This window comes from Asparagus officinalis, chromosome 4 (assembly GCF_001876935.1).
Source record: "Asparagus officinalis chromosome 4, Aspof.V1, whole genome shotgun sequence".
Taxonomy (NCBI): Eukaryota; Viridiplantae; Streptophyta; class Magnoliopsida; order Asparagales; family Asparagaceae; genus Asparagus; species Asparagus officinalis.
The window spans coordinates 138,029,864-138,047,055 of record NC_033797.1 but is presented as its reverse complement, the minus strand read 5'-3'; the positions used below and the strand labels follow the sequence as shown (position 1 = coordinate 138,047,055).

The following is a 17,192-nucleotide window of genomic DNA, read 5'->3' as shown; positions in this document are numbered from 1 at the left end:
CTCATGGAAAACAGTTGTAAACTATTAAAAACATGGGAGAAGGGTTGGGCGAGATGTTACTCGCCTTAGAAGTGATGATGAACAATCCCCTTCGCTGCAATCCAAAAGAAACTACCGAAAAATCTCTTGAAACGTCCCAAAATCACCAAGAACGCCTAGGGTTTTAGAGAGGGGAGAGAGAGTCTAGGGTTTCTGGGGAGAACTGATGAAAATGAAGTGTTTTCGGGTAGAGGGGAATATATACGAGTGGATAAAACCCGACCCGGAACCCAACAGACCCGACCCAGAAAAACCAGAAAGACCCCGATGAGTCGACTCATGATAGTCATAGGTCGACTCATGACTCATGGGTCGACTCATAATATGATGAGTCGACTCAACAGAGACTAAATGGCAACTGGACTCGATTTCGTGAGTCGACTCATGATAGTCATGGGTCGACTCATGGACTAGAAACTGCATATTATGACTCTGCTGCATGTGATTTGAAGTCTTGCACACTCAACCTCATTACTGATGTACATATACATACTCATAAGCTCAAAAATGCTAGATTTCATGAACAACCATATCATAAAGATATTTATCATAAATAAATATTATTTCTCACTAAAAGTAACATATATAAATTGTCAAAATCTACGGGGTCTTACAGAAATGGAATTTAGGATTTTATGAGTTATAATCCATGATTTTTGGCTAGTTTTAATGGTTTCTACCACTTGGCAAAAAAGTTTGTAGGGTCCAAATTTTATAATTTCTTAAGCTATAAATTACGATTTCTAACTATTTTTATTTGTTTCGACCCATTAATAAATTTCTCAGAGATAAAAATTTATTATTTCATGGGATATTATTTATGATGTTTAGCCATTTTTACTCATTTCCACCCATTGACAAATGATTTTATTAAGTTCAAATTCACAATTTTCTTAGCTATTACCCACGATTTTTACAATTTTTATTCATTTCAACCTATTGATAATAATTTCGCAATGTTCAAATTTAAGATTTCATGAGCTATAATCCATGATTATTGGTTATTTTTATTTGTTTCAGCTCATTGGTAAATAATTTCATGGTGCATGAGCTATAATCCATGATTATTGGTTATTTTTATTTGTTTCAGCTCATTGGTAAATAATTTCATGGTGCCCAAATTGATAATTTTATAAGTTATAAATTTTTATTTGTTTCAGCTCATTGGTAAATAATTTCATGGTGCCCAAATTGATAATTTTATAAGTTATAATTTACGATTTTGGCCATATATAGTTATTTCAGCCAATTGTCAAATATTTTCCTAGAGTCAAAAGTTCATTATCTACTGACCTATTACAATGATTTTTAGTAATTTTTGTTCATTTCAACCCACTAGCAAATAATTTCATAGAGACTAAAATTCACAACTTCATAAGTTATCGCTTGTGATTTTTAGCCATTTTTAATCATTTCGACTGACTAGTAAAAAATTTCACGTAGGCTAAAATTCATAATTTTATGAGCTTTAATTCTTAATTTTTAGCCATTTTATTCATTTCGACCCGTTTGGAGATAATTGTTCAGAGTTCAAAATTTAGGATTCATACGCTATAACCCATGATTTTTTTTATAATTTTTAGTCGTTTCTACCCACTGGCATATAATTTCTAGGGGTCCAAAACTCTCAATCTTATGAGGCCACAATGTTTTATCATTTTCAGTTGTTTCGTCCTAATAGCAAATAATTTCTCTAAGTCAAAAATTCATGATTTCATGAGCTATTGCTTATAATTTTTAGCCTTTTGTTCAATTCATTAGCAATTAATTTTAGGAGTTTAAATTCGTAATTTTATGAGCCATAACTCTTAATTTTTCGTCAAATTTAGTTGTTTCGGTCCATTAGTAAATAATTTTGTAGAGGCCAAATTTAAGATTTCATGAATAGTAACCCCTAATTTTTTTGGCCATTTTATTTTTTTATCTATTGTCCAAAGTTCATGATCTCGTGACGTATAACGAATGTGTTATAATTATAAACATTGCAAGTGCACAACTTATGTGCATGTAGCATGCAAACGTTGATCCCACGAGGAAGGTGTAATCTAAGAAGGATTCTAGATTGGTTCTTGAATTATGGTAGAAAAGAGAGAATAAAGGTTGGTTGGATGTTGGTTTGATGCAAATAAAAGATCTAAAACAAGATAAAGAGAAAAACCAAGAGAGGAAAGCAAATAAAAGAGTTTAAAAAATCTAGTTAAGAAACCAAGAATCTAGGTTTGAATCCACTAGTTAATTTTTATTTAGATATTAGAACTACTATCTTTTAATTCTCATATCACTAGATTTCTTGAGCATAGGTTATCATGTTATTTAAAACAAGCATAACCTATCAAATTCATATCCCGACAATATCACCATTCATGAATAGAAAGAAACAATTAGATAGTAATTTTAGATCAAAAAAGCAAAAATTATTAAGTCATTTAAGATAAGTATAGTCAATTGTAAAACCCCGTAAAATACAGTGAATGAATTTTTTATCGTGAAATATATATTTATATCATAGATGAATGTGATAACAAGTGTTTGGGGTTCAAACAAGTATATTTATATGAGAAAGATCGAGTGATAAGACTAGCACACAAACAACATGCACCAACAGGAAATTTCCTGCGCGGTCGACCGTGGCGGTCGATCGCCGAGCGTGCAGCAAAAGCAGAAAGCTTCTATCTCTTGCGCGGTCGACCATGACGGTCGACCGTGACGGTCGACCGTACGCAGTTTTGCCAGTTTTTTCCTAGTTCGAGTCTTTTTAGGTTTTGGGTCGGGTTTGTGGGCTTATATATATAATATTATATTCGTGAGAGCTTCTTCTTCACCACAGAAAACCCTAGCAGCCTCCTCCTTCCCTCTTGCAAACCCTAACCCCTTCTCCTTGGTGATTTTGGCAGATTTCGAAGAGTTTGAGCGGGATCCAGTGGATTTCGGCGTAGGAGGATATTTTTCCAGTATTTTTTTAGAGTTGTTCATCATCCCTCAGGCGAGTTTCATCTCGCCCAATCCTATACCCATGTTTTTAAATGTTTTAATAATGTTTTTATATGATTTGTAAGCCTAACATACTAGATTATATAAAAATAGATCTATATGTTGTATTTTACAAAGAGAATGAGTTTTCAGTTAATAAAGCTCACCCATGAAATTCTTAATACAGATCTATATCTGGGTTTATTTCTAACAAGAGTTTTGTAAGAAAAATATTTGTTTTTTGAAGCTTTTGACACAAAATTTACATGTTTAAAATTTGATTCGTTTTATCTATAGTGATTAGACTGAAATTCACATGTTCTGGTTATGCTAAATCACTTATAAATGATTGATAATGTATTTAAACATCGCACGAAAGTTTTTGGATCAAAGCACATAGAACAGAAACCTGAACTATGGTTTCTTCTTTTACACGGTCGACCGTGGCGGTCGACCGCGTATCATGCACAAAAGCAGTAAGCTTCTGCTCCAGTCGCGGTCGATCATGGGCTATCGACGCGGGCTGTCGACCCCTGGGGGATTTTTCTGCTTTTGTCCTGTTGTGCTTAGGTTTGTGTGACTGACAAAATATCTGAGTTATATGGGTTTGTTATACGTTGAGATTGGTATACATGAGTTGACTTCAGACATGAGTCTTAGATTTATTCACCGGAGCATGAGGGTAAACGGTATATATGTGATTTCTGACACTATTTGCATATTACAGTCATCATGTTGGACTATAAGCTATCAAGTCTTTGTGTTGGACTATAAACTATCAAAGTCCTCGTGTTGGACTATAAGCTATCAAAGTCCTAGTGTTGGACTATAATCATCAAAGTCCTCGTGTTGGACTATATTCCACTACAGTCCTTGTGTTGGACTTTAAGCTATTGCAGATCATACTTTAGATATTTATTTATAGCAGACCACGAGTTGGGTATGTAATTGACATATGACAGGTCATTGATATTTCGGTTGGATATAGAGTTATTACTCTATGTTGTAGCTTTTGAATTTGGTATTTAGCTTTTTTTTTTTATAATTTGAGCTAAGGGAGGCATACCTATGCTCGTGTTGTAAATTTCTAAACATCAAACCTCTATTTTATTTTTACAGTCGATGTTTGGCTATCTATATGTATTATCAGATATTTTCTTATCCTTCTAGCCCTTTCCCCTGGGGTTGGTTGAGATGTTACTCGCTATAGCGCTTTGACGCTCGTTGTTTCCCTACTTTTAGATAACGAGCCAGGTGCACGGAGAGCCATAGTTTGATGGAGTTGTTCTAGTTACCATTTTTAGTTTTTGCTAGTAGTTTATGTCAGAACTCCACAATAGATGTATTTATGAAACATTTGAGTTTTTATTCTAGTTTTGTATAGGCAATGTGCCTTAATATCATTTCATTTGATTCTTATGTCGAGATATTTGTATTCAGTTCAGATATTAGCTTTTTAGAGACTTATCCATTTATATCAGTGGTAGTGATTATTCTTCTGAGTATCTGTTGTTTAGTTTCCTTTTTTTATACTCTCTTTTGCCTGTTTTGTACCTACACATGTTGTTGATTCTACTAGATAGGTAGTAACTGTGATGGTGAAACATGTGTTAGACCCTAGAGGGGGGTGATTAGGGTCTTATGCTAATCTAATCCGATTTTATGCCAATTAAAATTAATAACAAATTATTCTTGTAAGAAAGATATACAATATGTTATAAGCAAGAATAAACAATATGAACAAAGAGCAATATCCTAGCAATGAGATATACTATGAGATATATGCAAGGATATATAATTAACACAGGGGTAAACAATCTAAACTAGATAGTGTGCAATATAATCAACAAGCAATATACAAAGGCGATATAAGATATGAACATAAGAATAAGTGCGTCAATGCAATCACAAACAAACGATATGATTACGGAGTTCGGTCCCCACGACCTACGTCTCCGCTCCTCACCTCGAGGAGATCTCCACTATCACAACTGGGTTTTTTACGTTCACCCGAATAACGTTTACACCACACAATACGGTTTTCTAGTTTACCGAAAACTCTACAACTAACACACTCTTGCAATCTCACTCTACACCCTCTCAAGTGTTGAACTAGACGTGTCTCCCTCAAGTGCTCGGATACAACCTCTCCCTAGGTTCGTCAACCGACGCTACTCCTCTTGGGACGATCCCCGACTCTCGCCACACACTTCTCTCGGTGTACAAGTGTATTACAAAGTGTATCCTCACAATTAGGCACAATACAAAGTGTTTGTTCTCTACAAGGATGAAAACGAATTATAAGCTCACTCTCTAAGTTACACTATCCCACAACCCAATTATACTATGAATATAAATATAATAAGCTCAATGGTTGTATGTGTGTAAACAAAGAGAAAATAAAATCAACTAAACTCAATATGAACACTTGCTTAATAAAATGATAATCAAACAATATAAAATATAAAGCTAGATTGAGTTTAGAAAACTTCTCAATAGATCAACAGTGGAAGGAGAAGAGTTGGATGCTCAAACACCAATAGATGATCTCCTTAAGCTCTTGTGAAATTGATTTCACAAACTCAAACTTCCAAATGCTTAAAAGCTTCTTAAACCAAACTTAAACCCTTATTTAAAACTCTTTAAACTTGTTTTGAAAACTCTCTCTTGTTATAGAAGAGCTGAAGGCAATAGGGTATTTATACCCACTCAAAACTTCAGCAAAAACCCAAAACAAAATGACCAAAAACCCCACAGAATCTAAAATCAGATTCTGTACAAAATAGCCGTTGGAGTATACGGCGGGCGACGGGGGAGCCAGCTTTGAAACTCAGAAAACTTCCAGAGACTTACGCGGTCGACCGTGACGGTCGACCGTGGGAATTTTCAGCTCGACGATCGACCGTAGTGGTCGACCGCGAAAGTTTCTGCAGCCTACTTAGCAAAAGACACAAGCGCGATCGACCGTGGCGGTCGACCGCAAACTGATATATAAAAAATTGACAGTTTGAAAGTAAAATGCTGATTTTAAAACACTATTTAAAAATATCAAATAAATTCTAAAAAATGTAAAACTTTAAAAAATAATTGTAGACATGATAATAAACATGCTACAAAAACTGGTTTACAAAAAGGACTTCCCAAATAAAAAAATATCATTATTTTGCAAAATAGTCCAAATCACGAAAATGTAAACATATGAATTTTGACATTTAGGCTAAACCATGTTTTGAAACTTTACAAAATGATTTTATAGACTTGAGAAAAGATGTAAACTATTGTTATGAAGTCTATAAACAATGAATGTAGTATTTTATCAAAATACACATATAATGCACTAAAACATGATTTCATTGAACTAAATAAAATTGATATTGATGAAATCATATTTATGTATATAAGTATGAAACTAAAATATGTTTCTAATTATATTTAATTGTTTCATAGTAAAACTTAAAAACTATCAAACCAAAACATATATGTATATATATAACTATATATATACATGGAAACCAATAAATGTGTGTGTGTATATTATATTGAGCTTAAGGTATTAACACACATAATATAAATCTAAACTAACTATTACCCAAGCTTGATCTTGATCTTCATTGTAGCTCAACTTGGTAAACTTGGATGAAGTTAGTAATTGGATCTTTAACTTGATAGCAAGGCTTCACTCCACTATTCCGCCAACCTCCTTTGGATATGATCGTTAAAGCGCAATTCCATCCATCCTCCAACTTGTTGTTTGCCTAGAATAAATACGAAAACACAAACACTAGACAAACAATATTAGAAGTAAATTGTTTGTTAAACATCATCAAAACAAGAAGGCCAACAACATGTCGTAGCATGATGTTTGGTGCTTGACAGGTTTGACATTCTTAGTTTTACCTTGAACTGCAGCCTTGTTGAAACTAGGGGCGTCACATCAATGAAATTCTTTTTCTACCAATTATTCTTCTAGTTGATTATCCCAAGCAAGATTAATTAAGCACAAAAAGAGAGTAATTCAAAAACCAAATGAAAAGTAAACTAGCTTCATCTAATCCTAGAAATCCTGAGAAAATTAGCTATTCATGTTACTCCTAGAAAGTAAGAATAAAAAGAAATAAAATCCTAAATTATATAGCACAAAATCCTAGCATTAACTTTAAGTAAGAAATTAAATCCTAAACCTGCATTTCTAAACAAGAAATAAAAATCGAAAATAAAAACTTGTATTACAATGGGTTAGCCCCTCTTGAAGCAAATCTTCATTAAAACAAAAGGAGAAGAAGAAATTTGAAGAGGAAAATGCATTAAAAATATCTAATAGCAAATAAAATTATTAAAAAATTATAGGAAATGAGGGTATAACAATGCAATAAAAGTTATAAAAATGCAATAAAAATTGTTAATCAATAATTATGACGCCCCTGTTTTCACACTTGGCTGCAGTCCAAGGTAAACCCAGAGATGTCAAACCTGTCATGCACCTCCATTGTGTAACAACATGTTTTACCAATTACAGTAATATCCTCTAATGGAATCAACTAAAAGTGAAGGTACAAAACAGGAAAATATGAGAAATAAAAATACAATAGACATGATGTAGAAAGAATTATCTCATAATGATATCATGTCTTGACTATAATAAACTGAAATACAACTGATATACATCTGGAGTCTGAAATAACATGACATGTCTCAACATGGATCAACTAGAAATCGTACTAAGGCAACATGCCTTAACAATACGAATACAAACTCAAGTGACTGAATGGAAACATAAGACTACTGTGGAGTCCATACTAGTAAAAGTATGCGATGGTGACTATGCAAGAACTCCGTCACCCTGTGACTCTCCGATGCTCTGAGCTGCCTGAAAGTTAAAAAAAGAAAAAAAAAGAGTAACAACAAGAGCGTCAGAGCGCTAGCAAGATTACCTCCATCCGCCCCCGGAAAGGGCTACTAGATGTAGTGGAGGCTCTATCTATTAAGCATAGTCTACCTTGACCGTTTTCCCGTATCTGATGGTATTAATACTTAGAAATCTAAAACACGAGACGTAGTACGTCGAGCGAAATAATCCAAACAAGGAAACCTTCATGTATATACAGTATGCCTCAAATTGTAGATAACTAAATATTAATCCCGAACTAAGCAATCAAAAATATAACTAGAAAGTAAAGCATCATAATTACCATATGTATCTCGTATAATCGCATAACCGAGTATCTCAATCGAATATCTTAACAATGAGTCGTGGTCACTTTTGGCATCCGCCAAACACTCAGATAAAAATCCTTGTTACAATATTATTGTGTCCCTGTGTAAAACAACAGGATAGGAATATCAATTCCTACACAATCTATACGGAAATAAAGACATTGGTTCACTGACCTTAGTGCACGATCGTGCAGGTAACTAAACATAGATTCAAAGACACCAGCACACTATCATACAGATAATAAACATAGGTTCATCAAACCCATCGCACTATCATGCGGATAATAAACACAGGTCCATCGACCCCAACGTACTATCATATGGATAAACAAGTGTCATAGGTCCATTGACCTCTTCGCACGCTCGTGCGGTTAAACAAGTGTCATAGGTTCATCGACCTCTTCGCACGCTCGTGCGGATAAACATATGTCATAGGTTCATCGACCTCTTCGTACGCTCGTGCGGATAAACAAATATGTGTAGTGGAGTGAAATTCATCACGGTCTCATTTTCGGTGTACTAACTCACTAACTCAAAAGTGTAATCGTAACAATATTTTATCATAATCTAACTCAAAAGTGTAATCGTAACAATATTTTATCATAATCCCCTAGGGATACTCACATAAGTATTACAATATATTTATGACTATAAGTGTAACAATCGAGTGGCTCAAACTCCACAAACACCTCTCAAAACAGACTAAACAAACTCCAGAAAATAAGAAACTAGGTCAAACTGCCCAGGAAAAGGTCAGCGCTGCTATTAGTAAAATGAGTATATCTTTTTCTAAAAAACTATTTTTAGGAAAAATTTTCTGTTTTGAAAACTAGATTCGCACATCTTTCAATTGGCACTGGTTTGGTTAAATTTATAATTCATTTGCTATGCCAAGTTTTCTATTGAACTTCATACATGTACAACAGTTTTTTCTGCAGGACGTGTCATTAGTAAAAAGACTATATCTTTCTCTATACAAACTCTTTTTAAGCTTGGTTTTCTGTTTTAGAAACTAGATTAACATATCTGTCATTTAGCACTATTTTAGTTCAATTTGGAGTTCATTTAATATCTCAAATTTTTAGTTTAATATCATATACATGCTACAATTTTCTGCAGAACGTGTTGTTAGCCAAATGATCATGTCTTTCTCTTGAATTCACACGTAACTATCAAAGTGATTAATTACACATGACAAGATCCACACAAAAAAAACAGAGGAAATATTTCATTTAATCAGATTCACATTTATTTAGGAAAAATCACAAACCTATGTTTTAAGCATCGTTACTAATCATGCGAAATATAAACGATTATTCCTCTAATATTTCAACATGATTTAAATATGATTAATAAACGAAATAAATTCCAAATTTTCTAATGGTCATGATCATAAATCTAATAGCAACATTAAGGAAAATAATATTTTTTGTTTTAGCATTTGATTAAAATTTATCATCAAAATCTAACTTGTTTTAACATGACAGATTTAGCTCAAGCATGAGAATCTCATCTTTAAACTTCTTATAATTTTAACTAATTACTGGGAAGGTTTGGGTAAGAGATAATCTTGCCTCGATGATGCTGATATTCTCAAACAAACGATTGCGCGAGAATTCCCTTCACTCCAGTCGCTAGCCTCCGCTTCCTCTCCACAAATGTCACAGAAAACACTATGTTTCTCTTCTACTCTTTGTGAGTTTTGTGTGTTTTAGAAGAGAGGAAGTAAGAGGTATATATAGAGAAGTTAGGGGGACATAGAGCCAAAAACAAGGAGTAGTGGTGGAGGGAAACATGGAGTAGTGGTGGAGGAAAACATGGAGTGGTTTATGGGAGTAATTTGTGGGATGTTGCTTAGTGGAGGAAAAATGAGGGAAATTGCCTTTTTCTTTACAAAAGAAATCCGACTATTTTCTGTTCATTTTTCTGTGTTCAGTATATTGGCTGTAACTTTTTCATCCGACATTGGAATGAGGTAATTTAAGATTTGTTAGAAAGCTGTTGAAGAGTCCTACAACTTTGATCTTTTAAGATTCGAACTGCATCAGTATGTAAAACATATAAACTTTTAACTGACCATATCACCAGATATGCATTTGCACTCGTATATTCACAAATATACATTGAATTGATCTCAAGTTAATTCATGTCATACTCAAATATCAAAATATGATGTTTATCACCATATAACATATTTATTATTATTATTCATAAAATATTTAAATTTTTGGGGTTTTACAATAACCTGCAATTTTAACTATTTTTGTCATTTGAACCACTTGATAAATAATTTTATGAACTCTAAAGTTCACTATTTCAAAGATATTAAACATTTTGGCCATTTTTATTTGTTTCAATCCATTGGCAAAAAAACAACTATCAAGTACAAAAATTATGATTTCATGAGCTATAACGATCATTATTATTTGTCATTTTTAGTCATTCTGACTGATTGGAAAATAATTTCGCGGTGGCAAAATTCATGATTTCAGGAGCTATAAGTCACGGCTTTTAGTTTTTTCTGTCATTTTGACCCATTGGCAAATAAATTTTTAAAGTTCAAAATTCACTACTTCTTGAGCTATAACCCATGAATTTTTGTCATCCCCCTAGAACAACATTTTCTTTCAGACCCTTAAACCAATCAATACGACCCCGTAGAGCAGCTTTTGCTAAAACTCTAGCAGTTTCTTAAAAACTTGCTTTGGATATGAAACTTTGAGTATTCAGAGATGCCCTCTTTGTTCCCAAAAAAATTGCCTGATTAATAGATCGCTTCGACTAAAGCACTCAAAAATCTAAACAGACATTCCTTCCATTTCGTTCAAAAAAGGAGGATATAAGATGAAACAAAAGAAAAAAGAATATCAACCCTTCCATTATTACAAAGCACGCTGTAAAAAATAAAACACCTATTAACAAATATTTTTGTGGATGCAAAATTTTATGATTTCATTAGCTATAACCCGTAAATTTTAAACATTTTTCATCTTTGCTACCCATTGATAAATAATTTTATGGAGACTAAAATTTACGATTTCAAGTGCTATAATACAAGATTTTTGACCATTTTTAGTAGTTTCCACTTATTTGCAAATAGTTTCAACCTATTACAAAATAATTTCCCATAATCCAATATTCATAATTTTACGAGCTATAACCCATATTTTTTAGTCATTGCAAAGGCTTGACCTTTTTTGATTGTTTTGACTCTCTAGTAAATAATTTTGTCCATGAGTTTTAGCCATTTTATTTGTTTCATCCCATTGGAAAATAATTTCGCAAAGTTCAAAATTTTATAATTTTATGAGCTATTACCCACACCTTTTGTGCCATTTTGAATCATTTTGAAAAATTAGCAAATAATTTTATAGTTTAAAATTCACGATTTTAAAAACTATAAGTCATGATTTTTTGTCATTTTTAGCTATTCCAACACAATTGCAAATAATTTCACTATGGTCGAAATACATATTTTCATAGGCAAAATACCCATATTGGTATTTTAATTCCATCTCATTTACCAAGAAGGTATTTTAATTAGGCAAACATGCTTTAAGGTATTTTAATTGATTCAACTTACCAACAATGACCTTTTTCTCGTCGGCGATCAGTTTTCCGGCGAGAGCTCGTCGCATGCGTGGCACGTGATGACTTAAATTGTTTTTTAGTTGCTGATGTGACACGGATTTTCTGACGTGGATAAAACAGTTGGTCGAATCTGTCCTATTTTGGGTGAATTGGGATTTCTAGAGGGTTAATTCCCGCCTTTAAACACTCCCACGTCAGAAAATCTGTGCCACATCAGCATCTAAAAAATAGTTTAAGTTATGACGTGCCACACACGTGATGAGCTCTCACCGAAAAACTGGTCGCCGACGATCTCTCATAAGCTATATAATCAATAATTTTCGGCCATTTTTAATTGTTTGGACCCATCGGCATATAATTTCAACAAGTCAAAATTTATGATTTTAAGAGCTATAACACATGATTTTTAATCATTTTTAGTTGTTCCGACGCATTGGCAAATAATTTCGCAATGGTCAAAATTCATGATTTCATGACCATTACCCACGTTCTTGGCTAGTTTTATTCATTTCGACCCACTGGATAATAATTTCACGGAGTTCAAATTTACTAATTTATGAGCTATTACTTATGAATTTTGGTCATTTTTATTCATTTCAACCTATTGGCAAATATTTTCACAGAGTCCAAATTCAAGATTTCATGAGCTATTTTATCCACAACTATTGGCCATTTTTACTCGTTTCGACCCATTTGTAAATAATTTTGCGAAATAAAATATTCATGATTTCATGAGTTATTACCCATGATTTTTGGTCCTTTTTATTTATTTCAATCTATTTTCAAATAATTTGGTAGAGTTCAAAATTGACGATTTCATGAGTTATAACCCACGATTGTTGGTCATTTTTAGTCATGAGTTATAACCCACGATTTTAGTCATAAGTCATGATTTTGGCCATTTTAGTCATGATATATAACCCACGATTTTTTGCTATTTTTGTCATTTCGAGCCATTAGCAAATAATTTCACGGAGTACAGAATTCAAGATTTTATAAGCTATTACCCATGATTTTTGGTCATTTTTAGTCGTTTCAACAAATAAGCAAATAATTTCGCAGTCTAAAATTCATAATTTCATGAACAATAGCCCACAAATCAATTTTAGTTATTCCGACCAATTGGCAAATAATCTTGCCGAGCACAAACTTCATGATTTCATGAGTTATAATCAATGGTTTTTGGCTATTTCTAATTGTTTTGACCAATTAGTAAATAATTTCGTGGAGTACAACATTCACGATTTTATGAGCTATAGTCCGTGAATTTTATCACTTTTAGTTGTTTCGACTTATTGGCAAATAATTTCGTAATAGCCATATTTTATATTTTCATGAGCTGTAATCAACAATTTTTTACCAGTAAGTCGTTTCGACCCATTGGTAGATAATTTTGTGGAATCCAAAATTCTCAATTTCATAAGTTATAACCCATGATATTTTGTAAATTTTATATTTATAACTCATTTAACATTTCTACTTAAAATCTATATTCTAATTTTGAGAGACATAAATAGTCTTAAATTAGTTTTCTAGTAAAATATTCTCATTAAGTATATATACATAGGACTAATTTTTCATTTATAAATTTGACTCCTATTAAAAATCAAATTGTTTAACAGAATGAATATACTTCAATAAATTCATGAATCATTAATATTTATCAAATATTGAGTATTCGAGTTTGAATTTGAAAAACCTCAAATGTATATTCAAATTTGAATTTGAATTCGATAAATTAAAAAAAACCAGATATGAACACTTTAGTACTCAATTCGAAACAATACAATTCAATTCGATTGTTTATTAATCCGAAGTGCATCTAGAACAACAAATGCAACTGTACAAGATTTTTACCTTCTCAAGTTTTGAATTCATCTTTAATAAGTGCAGATCACATTATTTATACAAATCGTAGACTACCCACTAAAAATTCAACCATTATAATAGAATTAGCCAAAGAATATCCAATAAAAATTCGACTGATTAAGAACACGTCTATATGAATATAGCTTCGTCGTTTACGTTTAAGCATTCATACAACATTATGCAGCACTAACGTGAAACCAATAAATACAAACTCAATCAAACGGTGCTTAATAAAAGAATGCTGCTACGGGGACCCAAAATATAGGACCAAGGAAGGGGACTGGTGAGGTGTCCCCTCCCTATTACATAATGAGTTGGTCATGCCAACTCATTATGTAATAGGGAGGGGACACCTCACTTGTCCCCTCCATTGGTCCCATATTTTGGGTCCTTAAATCATTTTCCTAATAAAAATTTAAGTTGTAGACAGGAATCGCATCCCCCACTCACTCCTCTTCAATAATGATGTATCACCTTGCAATAGAAGTTGAAGGGGCATAAAGTATTTAATGCCCCAAATTAGGGATACCAACAATTAGGAGCTGTCACTGAAAATCAAACCCTTCTACAGAAAATAAGCTTTCACAAATGGAGCATTGCAGTTATGACGCACACCAGGCAAAGTAAAGCTACAATAATTTTTCTCACCGTACCTTTTTACATATCAACCTCTCCATGATACTGTAATGTTGACAACAACATTGGATAATTAAAATGAATTTATACATTACTTGCATCCAAGTCACTGGGATTTCGACAGATCTATCAACCACTAAAAGTGAAGTTTTCACACAAGACTTACATGTGGAGATTCTTTATGTTCAACGGGGACGACACTCATTTTTCCTTTTCTAAGACTATACTTGAGCGTACATGTACAATATACAAAAACTATGATACAATGATACAACACAACATTTTCCTATCTCACAGTACATAGTGAAACTTGGATATTCACATAATGCCGCTAATCTGATTCCACTATCTCGTACTAAGCCTTTGCTCTTTTACCTTTCCAGATCCATACAATCCCAACACTTCAAATTTCTATGGACTTTATACTAGAATCATGAGAACTTCTTCCAGAGTCAGCTCGATCAACTTGCATAACTGTCCATGTTTTCGGGTTTGAGGACTTCAGAAGAAACGCGAGGGCAAATGAACAAGTTGCCCTCACAACTGCATCTGATGACTGGCTCAGTTTGACTACAAGCATCCCAAACACCTGTAGGAAAAGCCAGATGTCAATACTTTCTGTTGTGGAAGAATCATTTGGGTGAATAGCTGTACAAATTTAGAGACCTGTGAAAAATAAGGAGCCAATGACCGTTGATCTTCTAATAGTGACAACATGCAACTGGCGAAGTATATGGCATTTGCTTGTATGACTGGCCAAGGTGCATCAAATGCCTGAAGAACCAAGTGTTTAGGTAAGAAATAAAAAATCTGATTAATTTGGGGTTTTTGTATATATAACCCTTAAATCTTGTGTATTTACAAAATTACCCCCAAAATCTCGTATTTGCAAAACTACCCCCAAAAGTATCACCTACGGGAAAATATCCCCAATATCTACAGCTCATCAATTTTGATGGACTAATTTGTAACTGCAATGTGCAAATGTCAATAAACTGGTCAAAGTTTACTTGACATGTCCAACAAAGTTTTTTCTTTTTTCTTCTTTTTTCTGCCAGGGGTGGGGCTAGATTTGCAAATTCTAAGCTTAGAGGGATAGTCTTGCAAATACTCATAACTCAAGGGGTATATATACAAAAATTACCAACTTCATGCAATTTCATGCAACTGGATATCCAATATATGCTCACCTGGATTAGAGAGGCTAAGTAGGTATTAACTCTTGCAGAAAAATGATGACCTAGATGCCTTGTTAGGTCCCTTAGAAAGTCCTCATAGTCGCTTCTGAAGACATGGTGAAAGATTCTTAGGGATCTCTTCCTATTAAGAAAACCTGAAGTAACAAACTTTGCCACTCTATACTCACCGACGATCTGAATTGAAGCATTGTTTGTTGAGGAGAGCAAATAGCCCATCGACTTCCAGTAAGGGTACCAATTGTTTGAAGGTATTCTGTTTAAGAACATGAAAGAAGTTTGTAAGTTATTCTAAATGTAGGAAACAGTGGGTGGTAAGAACTCTTGTTTTACCCTGCAAGCTTGACGGACACTGAGCTCATCATCATAAAGATGGACAATCAGCCGTGGAAGTGTGGCATGAACCTGGAAGCATAATTTACAATTTAATATAATTCTAAAGGAGATTTGTACCTCATGATATAAAAACAAGTAATGTAAACACTAATGGAATATCTAAAGAATACGTTATGATACAATTGTATTACATTATGATCCAACCGTAATAAGAAAAAATTAGGATGTTGTCTTTCATAACCATATTCAGACTAATCTTTCTCCATTAAGACAAGTTACAAACATGGAGCACAACCAGTACTTTGTCGAGTTTGGTAGTTTGTGGGATGGAAAAATGGTAAGGGAAAAGTTGAGATCAAACCGAATGCAACAGCATTACATTCGTCTTTTTTCTATTTAAGCACACAACACTAACTGTAGGTTAAAACAGAAACAGTCATAACTTCAACTTCATGTCACTGTTGTCCACATTTCGCTACCAAGTGAGCATGAGGATATCCCCTCAAGCACTAGAAATGTCGAGAAAGGTGATAAAATAGAGAGACCTGTGAAATTATAGAACATAACCATAGAATCATGGATTATGAATATTTAATGCAATCTTTTCTGTAAGGCAACAATTTTGCTCTTCGGTATCCAGGGGATGTCTAAATATTTGAATCTCATATGCACCATTTAAATCTTAAAGCTTAATCTTCATTAGCTTAAGGGGGAAAATAGAGAACAATTGAGATGACTTATCTGACAAAATCAATAAACTTAGCAAGAATATGATTGATCTTTTTGTTTCATGAAGCATCCAATATTCCTACTGAAATTTAACAATGCAGATAGGGTGATACCTGCTCAACGAAAGCCTGATGTTGTGAACCAACTCCAAAGTTGCTTAATTCTCCATATGCTGCAAAAGCATTGGAACGCATCTTCGCATCCATGCAAATCTGTTTCAATAATTCCAAATACTTTGAATTAGCCTGCCAAGAGGAAACGTCTAATCTTTAATTGTGAGTTTCTTCAAATGAAAATCTACACATTCATGTCTACTTATCATCGATCAATTTATTAGAGCAGATTTAACTTTGAAGGTCTGAGTATTGAGCTGATTAAAATACTTCTAAGGTTTGACATAATTACTTTCATCTTTTAGTAAAAGAGTTGAAGCAGCCTAGTTCATTGTTCATATTGAGGGAGCTACTGAGAATCCATAGTGTTAGAACTGAACATCAACCATCCACTCTTACACCACGTGCTAATGATAGGCAGATCTAAGCACGAGACTTCCAAATGGGAGTATTGAGCTAAAGTTAAATTGTGAAAAAAGAGGACAAAAAAAATTAACCC

General features: G+C 33.4%; 1 protein-coding gene across 2 annotated transcripts in view; it reads right to left on the bottom strand.

Annotated features, from left to right (window-relative positions):
* LOC109839515 (protein SHOOT GRAVITROPISM 6) overlaps positions 14,301-17,192 on the bottom strand; it is a 78,651-nt gene continuing 75,759 nt past the window's right edge. For both annotated transcript variants that reach the window (XM_020407975.1, XM_020407976.1), the window contains 6 exons: positions 16,694-16,792; positions 15,849-15,920; positions 15,686-15,771; positions 15,510-15,603; positions 14,986-15,093; positions 14,301-14,908 (listed from right to left, as the gene is read on the bottom strand). In XM_020407975.1, the coding sequence (XP_020263564.1) occupies positions 14,723-14,908; positions 14,986-15,093; positions 15,510-15,603; positions 15,686-15,771; positions 15,849-15,920; positions 16,694-16,792 (645 nt within the window). In that variant the 3' untranslated portion in view covers positions 14,301-14,722. The remainder of the gene's footprint in view (positions 14,909-14,985; positions 15,094-15,509; positions 15,604-15,685; positions 15,772-15,848; positions 15,921-16,693; positions 16,793-17,192) is intronic.